A 22,034-nucleotide genomic window follows, 5' to 3' on the forward strand; every position below is an offset into this window, starting at 1 on the left:
CCATCCCAGTATAGAACCCCCCTTATGTACCAAACCCTCTCACTCGCCATTAGAACAGACCTGCCCCTGTATAGACCCACCACCCCCTCCAGTATAGAGCGCCCCCTCAAGTACAGAACCCCCTTCCTCTCCTTCAGTACAGAACCCCCTTCCAGTACAGGCCCATTCTCCTCACTTAAAGCAGACGTTCAGTATTTTTTTTCAACTTTCCATCTATTACTGTAAATCTTCTGCCCTTGTTGGATAGTAAAACTGGCAGAAAAAAAATTCTGCCAGTAAATACATTATACAGCCCACTTCCTGTTTCTTTTCTGGAAAAAAGCCTAGACTTATGACATCATGCACAGCTCTCTCTCTCTCACTCTTGTGAGAGATTGCCAGGGAGTGATGGGGGATGAGTCATAAGAGGGCCAATGAGAGCTGCAGGGCTGCAGAGCTGGAGTTCCTGCGAGGAGACAGTTTCACACTGGATTCCTGCACAGATCTAAAGGAAATACCCAAAACATGCCAAGATTCAAGAAAGAATACCCATGATTCTTGTATTCAGATGATATTTTCTTATCCTGATATTCAGCTTTAAGCAGATTCTATATGTAATGAGCAAATATGGCTGTGTATACTGCATATATGTACAATTATAAAAAATGCACGCAAGACTTTTAAGACACGGTCACAAGACTTTTAAGACACATTTCATGTACAATGAGCTGGTACCATGACCAGATAATGAAAATAGATATTTTTTAATACATAGTATCAATATTTAATGCAGAACTATAAATAGCCTGTACACATGATGCAATACATCACAGGTATCACTTTTATTAAATGACATTCCATTATAGGCCCCCAGGGGACACATTTTACAAACATACTTGAATTGATACATAGCTGTAAACCGTTTTGTGAACTTTGTTTTTCAAGTGTTTAGTCAGTTCTGAATGAGTAAAGTGCTCCTGTTTATTGAAAAATGACCATGTTAGTTGATTGTACCAATTAAACTGTTAACAGACATTCATACACATTGCAGGCTGTAGGTGGAAATAATAATAATAATATTAACAACAACAACAACAACAATACTATAATAATAAAGATAACACCACACAACTAAATAAACTATTACTGTATCCTGATAACTGTATGAACTGTGGGCCAGATTCAGGTACAAATGCGGCGGCGTAACGTATCGTCTTTACGTTACACCGCCGCAAGTTTTTCTCGTAAGTGCTTGATCCACAAAGCACTTGAGTATAAACTTGCGGCGGAGTAACGTAAAGACGTCCGGCGCAAGCCCGCCTAATTCAAATGGGGCGTGTACCATTTAAATTAGGCGCGCTCCCGCGCCGAACGTTTTGCGCATGCTCCGTTAGTAAATTTCCCGACGTGCTTTGCGCGAAATTACGACGCCCCGACGTGTTTGTGAATGGCGACGTGCGTAACGTACTTAGGCCGAAAAAAAAACAAAACATTTTTTAAATTCGACGCGGGAACGACGGCCATACTTTAACATGGCTGGTGTAAAGTTAAGCCATGAAAAAGATTGCTTAACTTTGCGACGGGAAAAAACGACGTTACGCACGCAAGTAGCTTCGTGGATCGCCGTAAAAGCTAATTTGCATACCCGATGCTGGAAAACTACGCAAACTCCACCCAGCGGCGGCCGAAGTATTGCAGCCTAAGATCCGAAGGCGTACGAAGCCGTAAGCCTGTCGGATCTTAGCCAAAAGCCGTCGTATCTTGTTTGTGAATCACAAATTAAGATACGACGCGGCAAATTTGAAAATACCCTGGAGTATCAGTAGATACTCCGGCGTATTTGTTCTGTGAATCTGGCCCAGTGTGTTTTTTTTTGTAGCTCTGCTGCCATCTTGTGGCAAAACATGAAAATTACCGCTCAGTGCACAGCATGAAGTTGCATTTGTATATACATTTAACCAGGTGTGCTCTCAAGCCCCATACACACTATCAGTTTTCCTGATGGTTTTCTCTTCAGGTTTACCAAAACCATCTAATATGAGGTCAAACCTCAAGAGTTTAAATTTGTATGCAATCAGGCAGGCCCTTGTACTACATGGTTTTGGTAAACCTGAAGAGAAAACCGTCAGGGAAACTGATAGTGTGTATGGGGCTTCAGCCATGATCACCGCACGTAGGTCGCCGACAGCTTGTTTTTGCACTGTACAGGCTCAGAGACAGCTATCCACACACAGCCAGCATTTGCAGCCACAGGATTCAGTGGATTCAAATGCAGCCTTATTGAATAATTTCTATGTGATTTAAAGCCCAAAACCAGTCAGAACTTTTTGTTTTGGGTGGAGTGAGAAAAGGTTTGATATGTCAGGTTTTCATTGCTATTTGTGTCCCCACTGGGACTCTCCAGTGGAGTGAGGAAGGGTTAGAAATTCTGGTAATATTTGTATTGCCCTCTGTGCCTTCCCGTTCAGGTGACAACCACACTTCCTATATTGTGTATGGGTGTCACATGGACAGGAAGTGAGGAAAAATCTTCCCACTGACAGAAATAAAAACCTGACAGTGATTTTAATACTTCACAGTTTACATCTTCACAGCTAAAAATTGTTCGCCAATTGTTAGGCTTTCACTTGTCCTATTCCTTCTATATGACACTTTTTTTATGAGCGGCAATAACATTCAGACATTTCTGCTCTACAACAGGATCATTTTTTTTTTTTTCAAAACTATTACTAGCATGGACTCCAAGCTTGTGCCACATCCAAGAAAACTGGCACTACTTTGTCCCCATGGCTGGACCACAAGGCTAACCACTGAAATACAGGGCACAGAATCGTCTGGGAGCATGGAAAACAGACTTGTGCAATGTGCCATTGGAAATGGCAGCAGTATACATTGGGGCTAATGTAACAGGAACTGTAATCTTTTTTAAATATTGGGCTTCCAAGGAAGCATTGGTGCAGATCAGTGCTAGCTGCTGCCATAACCCCGGGATTTAGCGTCAAAGTACCGATGTACGGGTATGGCGATTTGCGTGAAGTGGTTAAGTGACCTGCGGGAATACCAAGAAAGAAAGAGTTATGCCTCGGAATTTCCAACAACAAATGTTCGATGGGAGCTTTTGGTCGGAAACTCTGACCGTGTGTGTAGGCCCCATCGGAGTTCCCGACAACAAAAATTTGAGAGTTGGTTCTGAAATTTTTCAACAAAATAAAAAAATAGAAGATTGTTACCAACCACACTTTAAAGGACTTATTGTCTACACAAAGGATTTTTTTTGCGCAAGCACTGATTGCATAAAAAATATGTTATAAAGTTGTATATAATTTAATGTTGAGTATATCACATACAAATTGCAGTGTGGGAATCACATAATTTAGACATTTTCTGAAATATGGTTGCTACGTGTCGGATGTTTGGTACTAAAGCAGGCCATAGATGATGCAATTTACTTTCCTGCAACCAAGGATTGCAGGAAAGAAAATCACTTGAACAGTCAGGCCCCGGACACACGAGGAGACATGTCAGATGAAATCGGTCCGCGGACCGTTTTCATCGGACATGTCTCCTGGGATATTTTGGTCTGATGTGTGTACACACCATCAGACCAAAATCCCCGCGGACAGAGAACGCGGTGACGTGGCGGTGACGCGTTGTGCGCAAACCAGGAAGTTCAATGCTTCCACGCATTCGTCGAATCAATTTGACGCATGCGCGGGATTTCGGTCCGCTGGTTAGACGTAATAACCAGCGGACATGTCCGATTAGGCGTACTAACCATCGGACATGTCCGACGGACATGTTTCCAGCAGACAAGTTTCTAAGCATGCTTAGAAACTTTTGTCCGCTAGAAACCTGTCCGCTAGGCCATACACACGGTCGGACATGTCCGCGGAAACTGGTCTGCGGACCAGTTGCAGCGGACATGTCTCCTCGTGTGTACGGGGCCTCAGTGTTGATGGGGGAATCTCTTCCATGGAGCGATTGTGTTCTCCCGGCGGGGTGGGGGTGGAGCACAGGGAGCCATCCCTGGTGGGAGAACACAGTGATTATTGATAACGGTTATAGCTGCTGGCAATAATTGCATGTAGAAATCCGACATGCTGGTTGTACCCAAATCGATCAATAGATAATATTGGGTACAATAAGCCTGCCCATACATGGTTCAAATCTCGACTGGTCCCTGCTAAACCGGCCAAGATTCGAACCATCTATGGCTGGCTTAGGCTAACGATTCCCAATACTGCTGGTTCTTACTGGTATGCTTCATCTTTATATTTGAAACCTTCTACCCGTTCTCTTTTAGGAGGTATTTTGCGACCGGTAGACTTTTTGGTTGTACCCTTGTCAGTTGCCCCATTCTTTCTCTTGTCTGAGGATATTTTGTTTCCACAAAAATATGGAGACTTTCAAGCTGTCCCCATTATTTCCTAATGTACTTGCTTCTTTATTGGCATACCATTTTTATCCATATCTCTACAAAAATCTATTGAAAGAGAAAAAATCAGTTTACAGTAGCTAGCAACTTTCATTTAACTCTCGTACACACGATTCGATTGGTGGCCAACCGAGTGTCTGCTTTTTGTCCAAAGGGCGTGTGCCAGGATCTTGTCTTGCATACTAACGGTACACAATTGTCGGCCAACAAACGTAGCGAATTTCAGCTCTTGAGCGCCACCCTTTGGGCCCCTTATGCTAATTTCTTGTTTGGTGAGCATTGATTCAGAGCATGCGTGTTTGTACTTTCGACTTTTGTGTGATGGATTTGTGTACTGACGATACGAAAATCAGACAACAGACCATTGTCCGCCGAAAATTTGCTAGCCTGTCATCAAACAGTTGGACATCAATTGTCAGGAGGAGCGTACTAATGGTCAGATTTTAGGACAACAGTCTGTCAACACACAATCCCCTGCCAACAATCGGATCGTGTGTTGTATGAGGTTTAAGGCTTCATGCATACTGGCTTAAAAATCGCTGCTTCTGCAGGAGGTTTGTGTTTTGCCTGTAGAAGCAGCTTAACCTCCTGGGACCCGCGCTATAGTCAAATGACGGCTACAGCTCGGATCCCAAAATCCAAGTGGACGTCAATTGACGTCCGCCCCTTTGCACGCTCCAGAGCGCGCAGCGAGGAAACTCTGTGTTGGCCGTGTCCCTTGGACACAGCCAATTACAGATCGCCGCGAACGGCCAATCAGAGTGGCCGTTTGCGATGCTATCTGTGCGGTCAATGAGAGATGATCTCATATGTAAACATATGAGATCATCTCTCATTGCCGTTTTACACAGAGACAGCGGTGCTGTCTCTGGAGAGGAGACCGATCTGTGTCCCTTGCACATAGGGACATAGATCGTTCACCCCCCCCAGTCACCCCCCCTCCACCTACAGTTAGAACACAATGCAGGGAATACATTTAACCCCTTTCTCACCCCCTAGTGTTAACCCCTTCAATGCCAGTCACATTTATACTGTAATTAGTGCATATTTATAGCACTGATCGCAGTATAAATGTGAATGGTGCCAAAAATGTGTCAAAAGTGTCCGATGTGTCCGCCATAACGTCGCAGTCCCAATAAAAATCGCAGATCGCTGCCATTTCTAGTAAAAAAAAAAAATAATAAAAAATAATAATTCTGTCCCCTATTTTGTAGGCGCTATAACTTTTGCGCAAACCAGTCGCTTATTGCGTTTTTTTTTTTTTTTACCAAAAATATGTAGAAGAATACGTATCGGCCTAAACTGAGGAAAAAAAATGTTTTTTTTTTTTTAAATTGGGATATTTATTATAGCAACAAGTAAAAAATATTGTATTTTTTTTTCAAAATTGTCGCTTTTTTTTGTTTATAGAGCAAAAAATAAAAACCGCACAGGCGATCAAATACCACCAAAAGAAAGCTCTACTTGTGGGGAAAAAAGGACGTCAATTTTGTTTGGGAGCCACGTCGCACGACCGCGCAATTGTTAGTTAAAGCGACGCAGTGCCGGAAGCTGAAATTTCACCTGGGCAGGAGGGGGGTATATGTGCCCAGTAAGCAAGTGGTTAATGTTATTCTATGTGTCCGTGCACATTAGGATGATTTCAGACATATTTTGAGCTCATCGTTTAAAGGCAGGAAACTTTCGGTTTGCATTTCTGATTCGCGCTTTCTGGCAGAAAAAAAAGATACATTTGCCTAACCTGTGTACAAAAAAGCTCTACATGAGCGCTGTTTTCTGCCAGGGGAACCGTCTTTTTTTTATTCAAGCCCAATGTGCATGGAGCCTTATGCCGCGTACACACGCTCGGAATTTCCGACAACAAATGTTCAATGGGAGCTTTTCTGACCGTGTGACCGGAATTTCCGACAACATTTGTGTGACCGCGTGTATGCAAGACAAGTTTGAGCCAACATGCGTCGGAAATCTATCCGATCGTCTGTACGTGACATTAGAATGATGAGCAAGGTGACATTTTCTCAACTTGAACCAAAGCAGGACCCGCGCCATTCAGTATGCCTAGGGAAGGTCAGGCTGGGTCCACAAATCAAGGTGTCCATAGACTAAACAGGCAGTACGTTGTGCAGGCACCTTCCTCCCTGAGGTATGTCTATTGGCTGCCCCCACTAGCCGCCCACCTAAGAGTGATCAAACAGGTAGTATCTTCTGCTACTCATGGGCATTAACCCAATCCACCATAAGTTTGCCACATCAGGAGGCTGTTATTGCACATTGATGGTCGGCTCCTGTTTAACCGACTTGGGCTAAATATAAAAATGGCTTTTGGGTCAACTTGCTGCATTTTTCTCAATATGACAATAAAGTCATCCATATTCAAGAAGCAGAATGTCATCAAATGTACATTTCACTCTGCTTATGTCAGGAATAAGGATATAGCACCCACGATAGAAAGAAATATTACAATGTACTATGATGGCTGGTAGAGTGTGCCTAGTCATGTGACATGGTCTCTACAGACTGTGCAGAGTGACTACACAGAGGACTGTCCATTGTATTACCATCCTGGGGTCACATGGGAGGTTTTGTGTCATCTGTTGCAGCGTCTGATTGTACGTAGACCAGTAGGCATGCCGTCACTCCCCTGCAGAAGAACACAAGAGAAGTGAGACTCATTTTACAGCAATCTACAGCAGCACTGAAAGTGTTATGGCCTAAAAGGGAAACCCCAAGCAAAGAGTTGATTACGCAAAAGGAATTTATTGCACCATTCAGTGTGAGACTTTACCTCTGTGCAGGAGCTTCCTGTAATAAAGACCGGTCACTGCTGCTCTCTCTCTTTGTGCAGGGTGACTGGTCTTGTCTCTGCCCCCTACTGCAGTTTACTACAGGCAGCCTGTAGTGGGTGGGGCCTGCTGGTGCAAAAAAAACCTGAGGGCCTACTGATCCCAGTTATGGATGAGCACAAGGATTTGTGTGAAAATGATTTTACTGTGAAATTAAAGGGGTTGTAAAGGTTAAAAAAAAATTCCCTAAATCGCTTCCTTTACCTTAGTGCAGTCCTCCTTCACTTACCTCATCCTTCCATTTTGCTTTCAAATGTCCTTATTTCTTCTGAGAAATCCTCACTTCCTGTTCTTCTGTCTGTAACTCCACACAGTAATGCAAGGTTTTCTCCCTGGTGTGGATTGTCATGCTCGCCCCCTCCCTTGAGGGGGGGAGGGGGCGAGCAGGAGAGTCAGGATGCCCACTAACACACAGCTCCTTTCTCTATCTGCAAAGTAGAGAGCGTCCTGACTCTCCTGTAGTCCAAGGGAGGGGGGCGAGCACGACACTCCACACCAGGGAGAAAACTTTGCATTACTGTGTGGAGTTACAGACAGAAGAACAGGAAGTGAGGATTTCTCAAAAGAAATAAGGACATTTAAAAGAAAAATCGAAGGATGAGGTAAGTGAAGGAGGACAGCACTAAGGTAAAGGAAGCTATTTAGGGAATTTTTTTTACCTTTACAACCCCTTTAATGTTTTCCCAGTCCGTGAAATTTGGTGTGGAAAAAAGATTTCCTTGTTTTCATTGTCTTTATTTAAAGGGCATGTTTTAAGGGGGTATATTTAACTACTTAAGGACCGCCTCCTGCACATATACGTCGGCAGAATGGCACGGCTGGGCACATGTACGTACAGGTACATCCTGTACTAGTACCTCCGGGACCGCGGGACTCGCGGACCCGATCACCGCTGGAGTCCCGCGATCGGTCCCCGGAGCTGAAGAACGGGGAGAGCTGTGTGTAAACGAATATGCAAATTAGATAGATACGCCGATTCAGAAACGTACGTTTGCCGGCGCATTTTTTTACGTCGTTTACGTTAGGCTTTTTCCGGCGTATAGTTACCCCTGCTATAGGAGGCGCAGCCAATGTTAAGTATGGACGTCGGGACCGCGTTGAATGTTTCACGTTTTAAGTCGTTTGCGTAAGTCGTCCGTGAATGGAGCTGGGCGTAAGTTACGTTCACGAAACCAATGAGTCTTTGCGGCGTCATTTGGAGCATGCGCACTGGGATACTTTCACGGACGGCACATGCGCCGTTCGGAAAAAGCGTCATTTACGTTGGGTCACAATAAATTTACATAAAACACGCCCACATCTTCCACATTTGAATTAGGCGGGCTTACGCCGGCCTATTTACGCTACGCCACCGCAACTTACGAAGCTAGTGCTTTGTGAATACTGCACTTGCCTGTCAAAGTTGCGGAGGCGTAGCGTAAATAGGATACGCTACGCCCGCACACAAATACGCGCTCCCTACCTGAATCTGGCCCACTGTGTGTGCTGTACACAACCTGTGTATAGAGCAGAACTGTGGGAGGGACTCAACATGCTCCACCCTCTACAGGCTGCCAGCAGAAAACTACAGGAGGGGGCGGAGACAATACCAGCCCCCCCTACACAAGCAGAGAGAGCAGCAGTGACCGGTCTTTACCACAGATAGTTCCTGCACAAAGATAAAGTGTTACACTGGACTACTGCACAGATCTGGAAGAAATACAAATAGTACACCAAGAGACATACAAGATAAATACAGTTGAGTACTGTCACTGGTACTTTTTTTATTGCAACATACAATTTTTCAGGACAAGCTTTCGGGGTGTACCCATTCATCAAGGTCCAAGCAGTACTAATACACAAAGTTTTTAGCAGAGTTTAAGACAATCTCCCCCCCCCCCCCCCACAAACATACACAGCAATAATTAAATTGAGTGAGATAAGACAAAGAGAGGGGGTCATAAAACTAGGTTATAGATTAAAGTGGTTGTAAACTCAACCACACAACTTGCATCTACAGGTAAGCCTATATTAAGGCTTACCTGTAGGTGCAAGAAATATCTCTTAAACCTGCACGGTTTAGGAGATATTTACATTAATTACAGGCGCCGATGTCTACGGCGCGCATGGTGCAGGCGCACTGACAGTGCAGGTTTTCACAATGACATAACCTGGGTTAATGCTGTGTCTTCGCGCATGCGCAAGGATCTGCCGGCCCCACACGCATGCACGGGAGTGACGTCATCGCTGCTCCGGCCAATCACAGCCAACCAAGGAACAAGTTAGTATCTGCGAGGGGACATGGCGGCGGCGAACGAGGAGGACTACGGGGGCTTTGATTTCAGGTAAGTGGCACATAATGAGCTAGTATGCAGGTGCAGCTGTATGAGGGGCCTACTTCCTAGTTTCTAAAGCTCGTTCTCCGTCTTATCTCATTAACTATTCTAGTTTAACCACTTGCTGACTGCGCTGAATGATGGCTTCAGTGCGAACGGCTAGTTTTGGCAGGCCGTCATATGAAAGCCTCCCGTGACCGCGTCCACGGACGGCCTCCTGTGACCGCGTCCACTGCAGGGCGCAGGCAGCGTTTTCTGTGATCAGTGTCAGGAGGACACTGCTGATCACAGATTGAGGTAAAGAGCCAATCATTGGCTCTTTACCATGTGATCAGCTGTATCCAATCACAGCTGATCACGGATGTAAATAGAAGCCAGTTATTAGCACTTCTTTCCTGATGCTCATCAGTGCCCAACAGTACAGCCTATCAGTGCCCATCAATGCCGCCTCATCAATGTTGCCTCATCAGTGTCATTTCATCAGTGTAGCCTATCAGTGCAGCTTCATCAGCGCACATAAGTGAAGGAGAAAAATGACCTGTTTGCAAAATGTTTTAAAACAAACTATGACATTTTTTTTTCAAAATATTCTGCCTTATTCGTTTATTTAACAAAAAATTAAAAACCCACTGGTGATTAAATACCACCAAAAGAAAGCTTTATTTGTGTGAAAAGCATGATAAAAATTTTGTTTGGGTACAGTGTTGCATGACATTGTCATTCAAAGTGCGACATCGCTGAAAGCTGAAAATTGACAGGAAGGGAGTAAAAGTGCCCAGTAGGCAAGTGGTTAATTACAATTGTTGTGTACTGTACATTTGTATTTTTCTCCTCCTCAGAGATTGTCTCACTTTAACCACTTAAGCCCTGGACCATTTTGTTGCTAAATACCCAGGCCAGGTTTTGCGATTCGGCACTGCGTCGCTTTAACAGACAATTGCGCGGTCGTGCGACGTGGCTCCCAAACAAAATTGGCGTCCTTTTTTCCCCACAAATAGAGCTTTCTTTTGGTGGTATTTGATCACCTCTGCGTTTTTTATTTTTTGTGCTATAAACAAAAATAGAGCGACAATTTTGAAAAAAATTCAATATTTTTTACTTTTTGCTATAATAAATATCCCCCAAAAACATACATAACATTTTTTTTTTCCTCAGTTTAGGCCGATACGTATTCTTCTACCTATTTTTGTTAAAAAAAATTGCAATAAGCGTTTATCGATTGGTTTGCGCAAAAATTATAGCGTTTACAAAATAGGGGATAGTTTTATTGCAGTTTTATTAATTTTTTTTTTTTACTACTAATGGCGGACACTTCGGACAATTTTGACACATTTTTGGGACCATTGTCATTTTCACAGCAAAAAATGCATTTAAATTGCATTGTTTGTTGTGAAAATGACAGTTGCAGTTTGGGAGTTAACCACAGGGGGCGCTGTAGGAGTTAGGGTTCACCTAGTGTGTGTTTACAACTGTAGGGGGGTGTGGCTGTAGGTGTGATGTCATCGATCGAGTCCCCCTATAAAAGGGATCACTCGATCGATGCAGCCGCCACAGTGAAGCACGGGGAAGCCGTGTTTACATACGGCTCTCCACGTTCTTCAGCTCCGGGGAGCGATCGCGCCGTCATCCCGGATCGCTCCCCGCGGGAATCCGACCGCCGCATGGACCCCCGACCCGCGGTAAGGCGGGGACGTACCTGTACGCCCATCTGCCTGTACGTGCCATTCTGTGGACGTACATATACATGCGGCGGTCGGCAAGTGGTTAACATTCTACTAAAACTTTGTGTATTAGTACAGCTTGGACCTCGATGAAGGGGACATACCATAAAAGCTTTGCCTGAAAAATTGTATGTTAGTGCAAATAAAAAAATGATCACGAACAGTACGATCATCTCAAGCAAGAGGGGAGATATTGCATATAGCCGGATGAAGAAGCTTAACCAACCTAATCACAAAGGAAACAGATCAACAGTGACATCTTCTCTCTCTCTCAGGATACATAAATATTAATCTCATACCACAAGGTTTCCGGATTAAAAATCCTTGTGCAAATACACTGAACTCTCCTGACGCAAAAAGGACTTTGCAGACATTCCAGCGAAAGATTAACACCTTGCCAACCAGCCGCCGTCCTTACACACCGTAGCTGTACAGCGGCCGCATCAAGATTTATAAGGGGTGCGCCCGCAGCATGACGCTGGAGCCGACAACCCACGATCGCTATAGAGAAAGACAGAACGGGGATCTGTCAATGTAAACAGACAGATCCCCATTCTGCCAGGGAAGTAGAGAGAGATATACTGTTCACTAGTGATCAGGAACAGCGATCTCTCTGTACTCCCTGTACGTACACTGCCCCCACAAACACCACCCTAGGACACACTTAACCCCTTGATCACCCCCCAGTGTTAACCCCTTCCCTGCCAGTGGCATCTATACAGTAATCAGTGGCTATTTTTAGCTCTGATCGCTGTATAAATGTCAATGGTCCCAAAAAAGTGTCAAAAGTGTACAATCTGTCTGCCGCAAATGTCCCGAGCCCAGCATCAGTGAGAATAAATATGGCCTAAGGGTTGGTGGCCAGTAGGAGGAGTAGTGCCTCATTATTGGTATTAGTAGGAGGAATATTATCCCGTCATTGGTATTAGTAGGAGGAATAGTATCCCATCATTGGTATCAGTGGAAAACATAGTGCCCCATTGCTGGTGTCAGTGGGAGGAATAGTGCCCCAAGTGCCAGATAAAGGCTAGCAAAGGGCCACATCTGGCCCTCGGGCCGCAGTTTGGAGACCCCTGGCCTAAACTGATGAAGATTTATTTTTTAGTTTTTTAGGGAATATTTATTAAAGCAAAAAGTAAAAAATACAGTTTTTTTTTTCAAAATTGCCGCTCTTTTTTGTTTATAGCGCAAAAAATAGGTGATCGAATACTACCAAAAGAAAGCTCTATTTGTGGAGAATTTTTTTTGTTTGGGTACAGCGTCGCACGAATACGCAATTGTCAGTTGAAATGACGCAGTGCCGTATTGCAAAAAATGGCCTGTTTAGGAAGTGGGTAAATCCTTCCGGGGCTGAAGTGGTTAAGGAACAACCTGATACACAAACTATAACCAAAATAAAAATGAAAGACTTGCCATCATACGGCACAATGTACTTTTTCCCCAAATCCTCTGTTTCAGCAGCCCAAACTCTTCCTTATTCATAGCTCCCAACTGTCCCTGATTTCAAGGGACTGTCCATGATTTGGAGAAATGTCCCTCTGTCCCTCATTCCTCCTCATTTGTCCCTCATTTTGGCTTGATCTTTATAGATGTGTATAAAATGCACCTTTTATCTATCAAAAAGTGTTTTATAGCGCTAAACCTTTCAGGTGATTTCTAAATTGCTGCATTTGTACATTCCATAAGCCAATATAAAGGAAATGTAGGGGTAAAAAAAAAAGGTACTTGTGGGTTTAACCAATCTTGTTTTTTGTACAATTCTCCTTTAAGGGAGCGTGACAAGGGGGTGTGTCCTATGCCTGCATACTTTTGCTGATAGGTGTCCCTTATTCCCATTTAAAAAAGTTGGGAGGTATGCTTATTAGTTCCAATTTTCACCCATAACACACTAAATGGGCCATCATACACAGCCAGAAGACCATCTAAGAACACTAGCACACCCTTTCCATAAGCGGGATTACAAGGACAAACCCATCAATACCAGCATAAACAAAACCTTGAAAACCCGAAGAGAAAATCACCTTCAATACAAAGAGAAAACACAAATAACCATATACCTCTAGTAACCACATACAATCCAGCACTAGAAGAGATAAGAAAGATTATCAAAGATTTAGAACCTGGTTCACATTAATGCTACTTTGAAATCATGCTACTTCACTTGAAGTAGCGCGATTTCAAAGTAGCAAGGTCAGCGCAATTTTAGCTGCTACTTGATAGACATCTGTGTGGCTTCATACACAGATATCTGTTGAAGTCGCACTTGAATTGGCAAAAGTAGTGCAGGAACTACTTTTGCAAATTGGTGTGGCCCCCGCAAAATCGGTGTCGCACCGATTGGAACAGTGTCATTGCCGCCAATAGGCTGCGACTTGTCATGCGATTTGATCTCTCAAATTGCATGACAAATCGCTCCAATGTGAACCGAGGCTAATAGAGAATAAAACCTCAATACTGGCTTTCAGACAACCACCCAACCTCAGACATAAACTAATCCGCAGGAAACTTAATTCTGATTATGAAGTCACAGATTAAGGAACTAGGCCCTGCAACAAAAAACAATGTAAACTGAGCAACAAATGGGGACACAAAAGGGACCTTTAATATCCCAGGATCATACAACTGCACCTCCAGTAATGTTGTGTACCAGATCCAATGCGAACGATGTAGCAAAGAATCTTCTGTTGGGGAAAAAGGACAGATGTTGCAAACAAGGATGAATTTCCACAGACACACCATCAAGGAACATAAGGAAGAATTATTATTTTTTTGGTGCCCCGTGTGAGGAACATAAGGAAGATAATTTATGCAACCTGTGGGAAATAATTTCTCACAACTAGACCACACTATTCAGTACAATAATCACTGTCTTCACCTGCCCCCCCCCCCCCTTCCCTGCCAGAAGAACACAATGGCTTCATGGGAGGGATCCCCCCATCAACACTGACTGATTTTCTTTCCTGCACCCATTCGCTTGTCTATGGCTAGCCTTATCTCACTAACTATCCTAGTTTAATTATCATTGCAACACATACATACAGTGTATGTATGTTTGTGTTTTTTCCCCCTCATAGAGTGCCTTACTTCAACATTCTGCTAAAACTTGCGTATAGGTACTGCTTGGACTTTGAAGATGGGCACATACCCCGAAAGCTTGTCCTGAAAAATTGTGATTTAGTGCAAATAAAAAAAATATCACGGACAGTACTCAATTTTCTTGAAAGTATTATTGTGGAAGTGGCCATCCAACTGAGGATGATTTTAAAGTGCTGCTATCATTTTAGAATGAATGTTCCCTGCATACTCGCTATGGGGTTTTCTCATCCCTTATATACGCACCAGCGGAAGGTTGTGTTCCCGTATGTACATTTGACGTCATCCCAGGACACCTAGAAGAGAGGCAACTATTAAACTTGTGTCTAAAGAACTAGTTTAAAAATAAAACAGCAATCCAGTAATAAAAGTTTGACTATCAGCATCCAAAACACAACCTACAATGTCATGTTTAAAAACGTAATTTTACTCAAAAATTATATTCCAGTTTTGTGAGGTTAGTTGTCAGAGATACAAACTACTGCAGGAAATCTCACAATTGTGGGAGGGGCAGAGGCACAAACATATTTTACCACATTAAAGTAGAACTTAATTCCCAAAAGGGGAATTTGTTTTTTCCTTTGGCTCTGCCCCCTACCACAATTCTGGCCTAGGCCACAATGTTGTGTCCGTGGTCCTGAAGCCTTCTGGGATACTTACATCACATCTCCCCAAGGGGCTGCAGAATCAGGCACACAGAGCGGGCCGAGAACAAGCTTGGCACGTCCTTAGTAGCTGACCACCTGCACCCAGAAGAGGCACCCAGCTGAGGAGGACCAGGATGGTTGTGTGGGACCCACTGTATAACACCCAAACAGTGGATCTCGGCAAGACAATTCGCTGTGTGGGTGAGTTTTTTTAAAAAGAACCCAGATGATTGAAAAAATAACTGGGGGTGGCAGGTTTGGTTGGCAGTTAAGTACAGTGTTAAATATATTTGATAGTTTTAAGCTTGCTAAAATCTGTACGCATCAATCAATAAATATTAAAGTGGTTCTACAGGCTGAAGTTTTTTTTTACCTTCATGCATTCTATGCATGAAGGTAAAACACCTTCTGTGTGCAGCGGCTCCCTCCAGCCCCCCCAATCTTTACCTGAGTTCCCTCCAATCCAGCGATGTTCATGAATACCTTGGCTGTATATGGACTCTTTCTCCTCCATTGGCTCCCACTGATGTCAATCAAAGCCAGTGAGCCAATAAGAAGCTGCAGCTCTATGTGTCTTATGGATGCATAGAGCAGCGGCTTCGGAGTGAGCATGCATCGGTGCCCCCAGGACATGCGACTTTCTCTGGGGAGGAGCCAGGAGCACCGTTGGGGGACCTCAAAAGAAGAGGATCAGGGCTGATGTGTGCAAAACCATTATACAGACCAGGTAAGTATCAGGCCTCGTACACACCACCCAACATGTCCGATGAAAACGGTTGGTCTGATGTGTGTACACACCATCAGACCAAATTCCCCGCGGACAGAATGTGCAGTGACGATTACGCCGCGACGTGCGCGCACCAGGAAGTTCAATGCTTCCACGCATGCGTCGAATCACTTCGACGCATGCGTGGGATTTCGGGCCAGCAGACATGTCCGATGAGTCGTACTGACCATCGGACATGTCCGATGGACAGGCTTCCAGCGGACAAGTTTCTTAGCATGCTAAGAAACTTTTGTCCGCTGGAAACCTGTCCGCTAGGCCGGGAAGCTGTCCGGTCGGCCCTACACACGACCGAACATGTCCGCGGAAACTGGTCCGACGGACCAGTTTCAGTGGACATGTTCGGTCATGTTTACAAGCCATAACATGTTTGTTTTTTTTTTAAAAACACAGAAGCGTTAATATCACTTTGAGGTCATATTTCCATAAATTGAAGAGTAATTCATGTTTATAACTCCTCTACTTTTCAAGGACAAGTGTAGTGAATTGTCAGAGCACATTCCATGAACACTGCCTCACCCTGCACACGCTGGAGTCATTGAAGAAATACCATCTGCCATCTTTGTGACTGTTGATGTAACAGCAGAAGTGACCAAGACCGCCAGTGCCAGAATGTGCCACGACGGCAAACAGGCGATAATTATAGCACAGCTGAAAGACAACAAAACAAGGCAGGTGAGAATAAATTTACCTTGGGAGGCCCCAGGGGATCCCAGCAATAGGGTTGCACAGGGGAATCAATGAGCACACAGAGACATATTTACTGCTGAACTCCAGAATCACAGAAATATCTGGGCGAAAAACAAAAATACAGCGCATCCCTACAATAATGCATATTTCCTTATGTTTTATCCCTTTAAAAGCACTGCAAGTGCACACAAATACCTGTTGATTTTCCCAGAAATTAAGCCTATTGTAACAATATAATTACATTGTAATTATAAAGGAAGGCCACAGAAGCCCTGGGAAGAGTACACCCAAAATATTTATCTATATATCTGATTTGTTAAGCACAGTGGCCAATGTGAATGCTCTCCATAGCAATTTATGAACCCAAATGGTGGTTTCAAAAACTGGTCAGTCCAATCCAAAGATGGTCAGGTGGCAATGCTACCCAGGAAACAGACAGCAGGAGAGAGTGACACCTTTATGTCCTTATCGGAGAAGGTCTCCAAGGAACTCTTGCTTTCTGATTGCCTGGGAAATATAACCGTGGCAATTCAATTTAGCAATTTAAAATAAATGATCTCATTTAGGTAGAGTTGACTTTTTACATAGTAACATTTTTATTGTAGTCATCCAAATGTAACAAAGAAAATAACAAAGACAATGGCTTTTGATATGGTGGGATACAATCAAGAGTAGATACAATGGATTTAGAAGAATTGTTCTTACAGCAGAGGTAGTGAGACAGTCAACAGTAAATGGCTTCAAATATGCTTGGGACAAACATAGATCTATAGTCTGACAATAAAGTTAACAAACGAAAAAAATGGGCAAACTCGATAGACTACTCTGTCTTTTTCTGCCGTCACTTTTCTACATTTATATTGTACAGTACCTCCCACCGATATTGTGTCAATCTCACCTCTGCTAGCGGCGAGATTGACACCCACGATCCCCGTCACTGGGAGCGAGCGCCGAGCTATGTCGCTCCTCCCGCTCGCCGCCCACAATGGATTCCTATGGATGCACAACATCTCGTGGGGAGCACAGCCTCATATCGCCGGTTTCCAGCGTGATCACATCACGCTGGAAACACAAAATCTGTGACACCTACTGTACATAAGACCATAAGAACTGGCTTCTATTTTTTGCAGTGAATCAAAAGACAACAGTCCATCATGGCTGTATATGTAACTGGCCGCCCTTTCATAATGTTTTTTGATTCATCAATTTATGTAATGATTGTTCCCACTTTGCGCTGATAGCTGGCAAACTAAATACAACTGTATGCACATTGGATAAACATGGGTATGGTTATCCCGTACTCGGGAGCCTTTCCAAGCATGGTGTCACCCCGAGTATTTAAAGTGGTTACAAAGTCAGGCCCGGATTCACGTAGATGCGCGTAACTTTGTGCGGGCGTAACGTATCCTATTTACGTTACGCCTCCGCAACTTTTGCAGGTAAGTGACATATTCTCAAAAGAAAGTTGCGGCGGCGTAGCGTAAATAGGCCGGCGTAAGCCCGCCTAATTCAAATTGTGAAGATGTGGGCGTGTGTTATGTAAAATAACCATGACCCGACGTGATTGACGTTTTTCACGAACGGCGCATGCGACGTCCGTGAAATATCCCAGTGTGCATTGCTTCAAAGCACGCCGCAAGGACGTATTGGTTTCGACGTGAACGTAAATGACGTCCATTCACGGACGACTTACGCAAACGACATAAAATATTCAAAATTCGACGCGGGAACGACGTCCATACTTAACATTGGTACGCCGCATGTACGCCACCATATAGCAGGGGTAACTTTACGCCGGGAAAAGCCTAACGTAAACGGCGTATCTGTACTGCGTCGGCCGGGCGTACGACTTACGCCGGTCGGACTTAATAGAAATCTATGCGTAACTGATTCTAAGAATCAGGCGCATAGATACGACCGCCCAGACTCAGAGATACGACGGCGTATCTGGATATACGCCGTCGTATCTCCTTTGTGAATCTGGGCCTTAGTGTTCACAATTACTACCAGCCCTTCTGTTATAACAAGCTATACTACACAGTGTGTGTGTTTTTTTTTTCCTTCTGCTGCTAAATATCTTTTTTTCACATCGCCGATGTGCGGACACGTGACCGCCCACCGCTCTCCTATCCTGATCGAAGGACTACAGTGGGAGGGGCTGAGATTTCCCTCTGATGTCAGCTCGGGCGGTCACGTGACCGCATATCGGCAATGTGAAATAAGGTGTTTAGCTGCAGATTTTTTTTAAACGCATACACTGTGTAGTATATCTTGTTATAACAGAGGATCTGGCAGTAATTGTAAAAACAAACTTTACTGCCACACGGAATAGTAACAGGCGGGGAGGGGCAGCTTAAACACAGGAGCTGACAGGCAGGGAGGGAGAGAGAGGGAGAGTGCCACCTGGTGAAGGGGCGTAAACTGACCAAGTTATCATGGATCAGCAGCCATGATTACTGTGGTCAGTGCACCTTGGGGGCACAGGAACAGGGAGGTTCCACCAAGTTTTGTACAGCATACAAAGGGAAAAATAACACTGCACAAGCACTATGCCATTTAACATGTTTTAAAGGAACACATTTTTTTTTTTAAGGTTACTATCTCTTTAAACTACCTTCTTCGCCCCTACCATAAGCCACACCCCTTATGCACACTGCATATCTTAGATGGTGCTGAATAATATATTGTCTCACCATAGAATATTCCTCTGGCGGTAGGTGTTCTGGATCAAGAACCTCACGGAGATTAAGGACTGGCGGGAAGGACAGCGTTCTGTTGACCTTCTGCAACGGATTTTTTTGGCTCAGGCGTTTCAAGTGAATGTTTAGTGTGCGTGGCAACGATCTTAAGTGTGTCACCTGTAATACAAAGATTATTTTTTATTATTAATAACAATAATAATAATAATAATAATAATAATAATAATAATAATAATATTTTTTCTGTTCCTATAATGTTTATTAAGGAGGTTGAAAACCCCAATAAGAGGGAAAAAAAACCCCTGTAAGACAAAGGCATAATGAGCTAGTATGCATCGCATACTAGCTCATTATGAAATACTTACCTTAGAACAAAGCCCTCCAGCGGTGCCCACACAACTGTCATCTTCCCCAGTGTTTCTTCTGTGTTCACGCTGTGAATGGTCAGAGCTGCGATGCCGATGATGTCACTCCCGCGCATATGCGTGGGAGCCGCTGGTCACCGAACAGGGCTCTGAAGAAACGTCACAGGCAGCCGTTCCTTCAAAGCGCATGCACCGATGATGTCATCGGTAGTGTTCACAGTAAATATCTCCTAAATGGTGTAAGTTTAGGAGATATTTACAGTACCTATAGGTAAGCCTTATTATAGGCTTACCTATAGGTACAAACAATCTAGGGGGGTTTACTTCCTCTTTCATCTCAAACAAAGAAGAATGAGCAGGCTTACCTCACACCCACGCAGGGGCCAAGGTGTACATATACATGCAAAATAACCAAGCTGAAGTTTGAACAACAGAATCATCACAAAATAGTAACCAAGATGCAGGAGGGCTAATACCGAGAATAGGATGCATCAATTTTAATGGCTTTTAAAAATCAACGCATGCTCAGAATCAAGTCGACGCATGCTCGGAAGCATTGAACTTCATTTTTCTCAGCACGTCGTTGTGTTTTACATCACCGCGTTCTGACACGATAGTTTTTTTAACTGATGGTGTGTAGGCAAGACTGATGAAAGTCAGCTTCATCGGATATCTGATGAAAAAAATCCATTAGACCGTTTTCATCGGATGAACCGATCGTGTTTACAGGGCATCAGAGTTATCTAAAGAGACAGTACAGGGGTTGCCGTCTGCCTCAAAACTAGATTTATCTGACTGAAACCCTGAATGGAGCCGTCTCATTAGGCCAGGGTGTGTGTATATTTTAGCTTAAGCTATTGAGCTCTGTACATATCAGCTGATAATAAGATGGAGGAAAACACATGAAAAGGAGACTAAGGCTAGACAAACAAATACATAATATTTAAAATGACCACAATAAATTAGGAAAGAAAATACAAAACCTCTATAAATTCCTATTTACTGTGTGGGCTCTTATGCCGCGTACGCATGATCGGTCAAACCGATGAGAACGGTCTGATGGACCGTTTTCATTGGTTAACCGATGAAGCTGACTGATGGTCAGTCGTGCCTACACACCATTGGTTAAAAAAAACGATCGTGTCAGAACGCGGTGACGTAAAACACAACGACGTGCTGAAAAAACGAAGTCCAATGCTTCCAAGCATGCGTCGACTTGATTCTGAGCATGCGTGGATTTTTGGTTAAATTTAAAACAAGATTGCTTTTTTTTAACCTATGGATAAATAACCGGTGGGGCCCACACACGATCGGTTTGGTCCGATGAAAACGGTCCATCAGACCGTTCTCATCGGTTTGACCGATCGTGTGTACGCGGCATCAGACATTCAGTAAATGGTGACTTTGAAGGCCATGGCCTGGTTTTAGGTAAATATAAAGAAGCATCAAGTACCTTCACTATTCTGCTACTTTTACATTTGGAGCACAAGTTTCTGTCGTCATGTGTTTCATGTGACCGAAAGTATCTCCGCAGTGTGCGCTCCTGATAAAGACACAAACATGGCATTTTACATTAATATGGAAAAAAAGAAAAAAAGCTTTACAGAGTTTACAGACCAATCACATCAGTTCCTGCCCTCAGAATTTATTTTCTCACAGTACTCCTGATTATGCGTTCATTTGCTTTTCTTTTCAGAAGGCTGAAACCATCTTTGTTCAGGCAAATCTCAGAGCAGCACAGAGCAGCCCCGATCCTCCTCTTCTGGGGTCCCCTGCCGGTGCTCCAAGCTCAAGCAAAGGGAATATACAAATTCCATGCACACAAGTGGGAACTGAACCCAGAACCCCAGCTCTGTGAGGACACACCATTACATTTTTGGGTTGTGGAAAGAAAAACAAACACATGAACAATGAAAATCCTCAATCAAAGCAACATAACAGAAGAGTACAAAATGAATTATCCACCATGTTTAGTCAATCTCCAATACATATAGGAAGATCTTAAAGGGGTTGTAAAGGTTTGTTTTTATTTTCTATATACCGTATTTATTGGCGTATATCACGCACTTTTTTCCCCTTAAAATAAGGGGAAAATCGTGGGTGCGCGATATACGCCGATAGCCGCTTCCCGCGCTCAGTTTGAAATCCTGCGCCGACATATACCGAGTGCAGTACACTCGGGTACATTTGGCTAGGCTCAGCTTTGCTCGTGCTCACGCATAAACGTCACAGAGCGTAAGCGCGAGCGAAGCCGAGCCTTGCCGAATGTACCCGAGTGTACTGCACTCGGTATATGTCGGCGGAGGCGTTCGAACTGAGCACGGGAAGCAGGGACTCGACTTGAGGCGTGCGCTGGAGAAGCCGGGAGGACACCCCTGAGGCCGCAGACGGACGCCGGACCGGACAATGGACGCTGGGAAGACACCAAAACTGTAAGTAATAAAATCATATAACATTTTTTTT

The 22,034-nt window shown here is 43.9% G+C and overlaps 1 protein-coding gene across 3 annotated transcripts in view; it reads right to left on the reverse strand.

Annotated features, from left to right (window-relative positions):
* Positions 1-663: 663 nt before the first annotated feature.
* The window catches only part of USP18 (ubiquitin specific peptidase 18), a 63,832-nt gene continuing 42,461 nt past the window's right edge, over positions 664-22,034 (reverse strand). For 2 of the 3 annotated variants that reach the window (XM_040345359.1, XM_040345361.1), the window contains 5 exons: positions 21,025-21,114; positions 19,201-19,365; positions 16,337-16,468; positions 14,633-14,682; positions 6,325-7,055 (listed from right to left, as the gene is read on the reverse strand). In XM_040345359.1, coding sequence (XP_040201293.1) covers positions 6,983-7,055; positions 14,633-14,682; positions 16,337-16,468; positions 19,201-19,365; positions 21,025-21,114 — 510 coding nt within the window. In that variant the 3' untranslated portion in view covers positions 6,325-6,982. Of the gene's footprint in view, positions 957-6,324; positions 7,056-14,632; positions 14,683-16,336; positions 16,469-19,200; positions 19,366-21,024; positions 21,115-22,034 lie in introns of those variants that run through there. The other variant, XM_040345360.1, reaches the window with a different exon arrangement.

The sequence above is a fragment of the Rana temporaria genome, chromosome 3, assembly GCF_905171775.1.
Source record: "Rana temporaria chromosome 3, aRanTem1.1, whole genome shotgun sequence".
In the NCBI taxonomy this organism is placed as follows: Eukaryota; Metazoa; Chordata; class Amphibia; order Anura; family Ranidae; genus Rana; species Rana temporaria.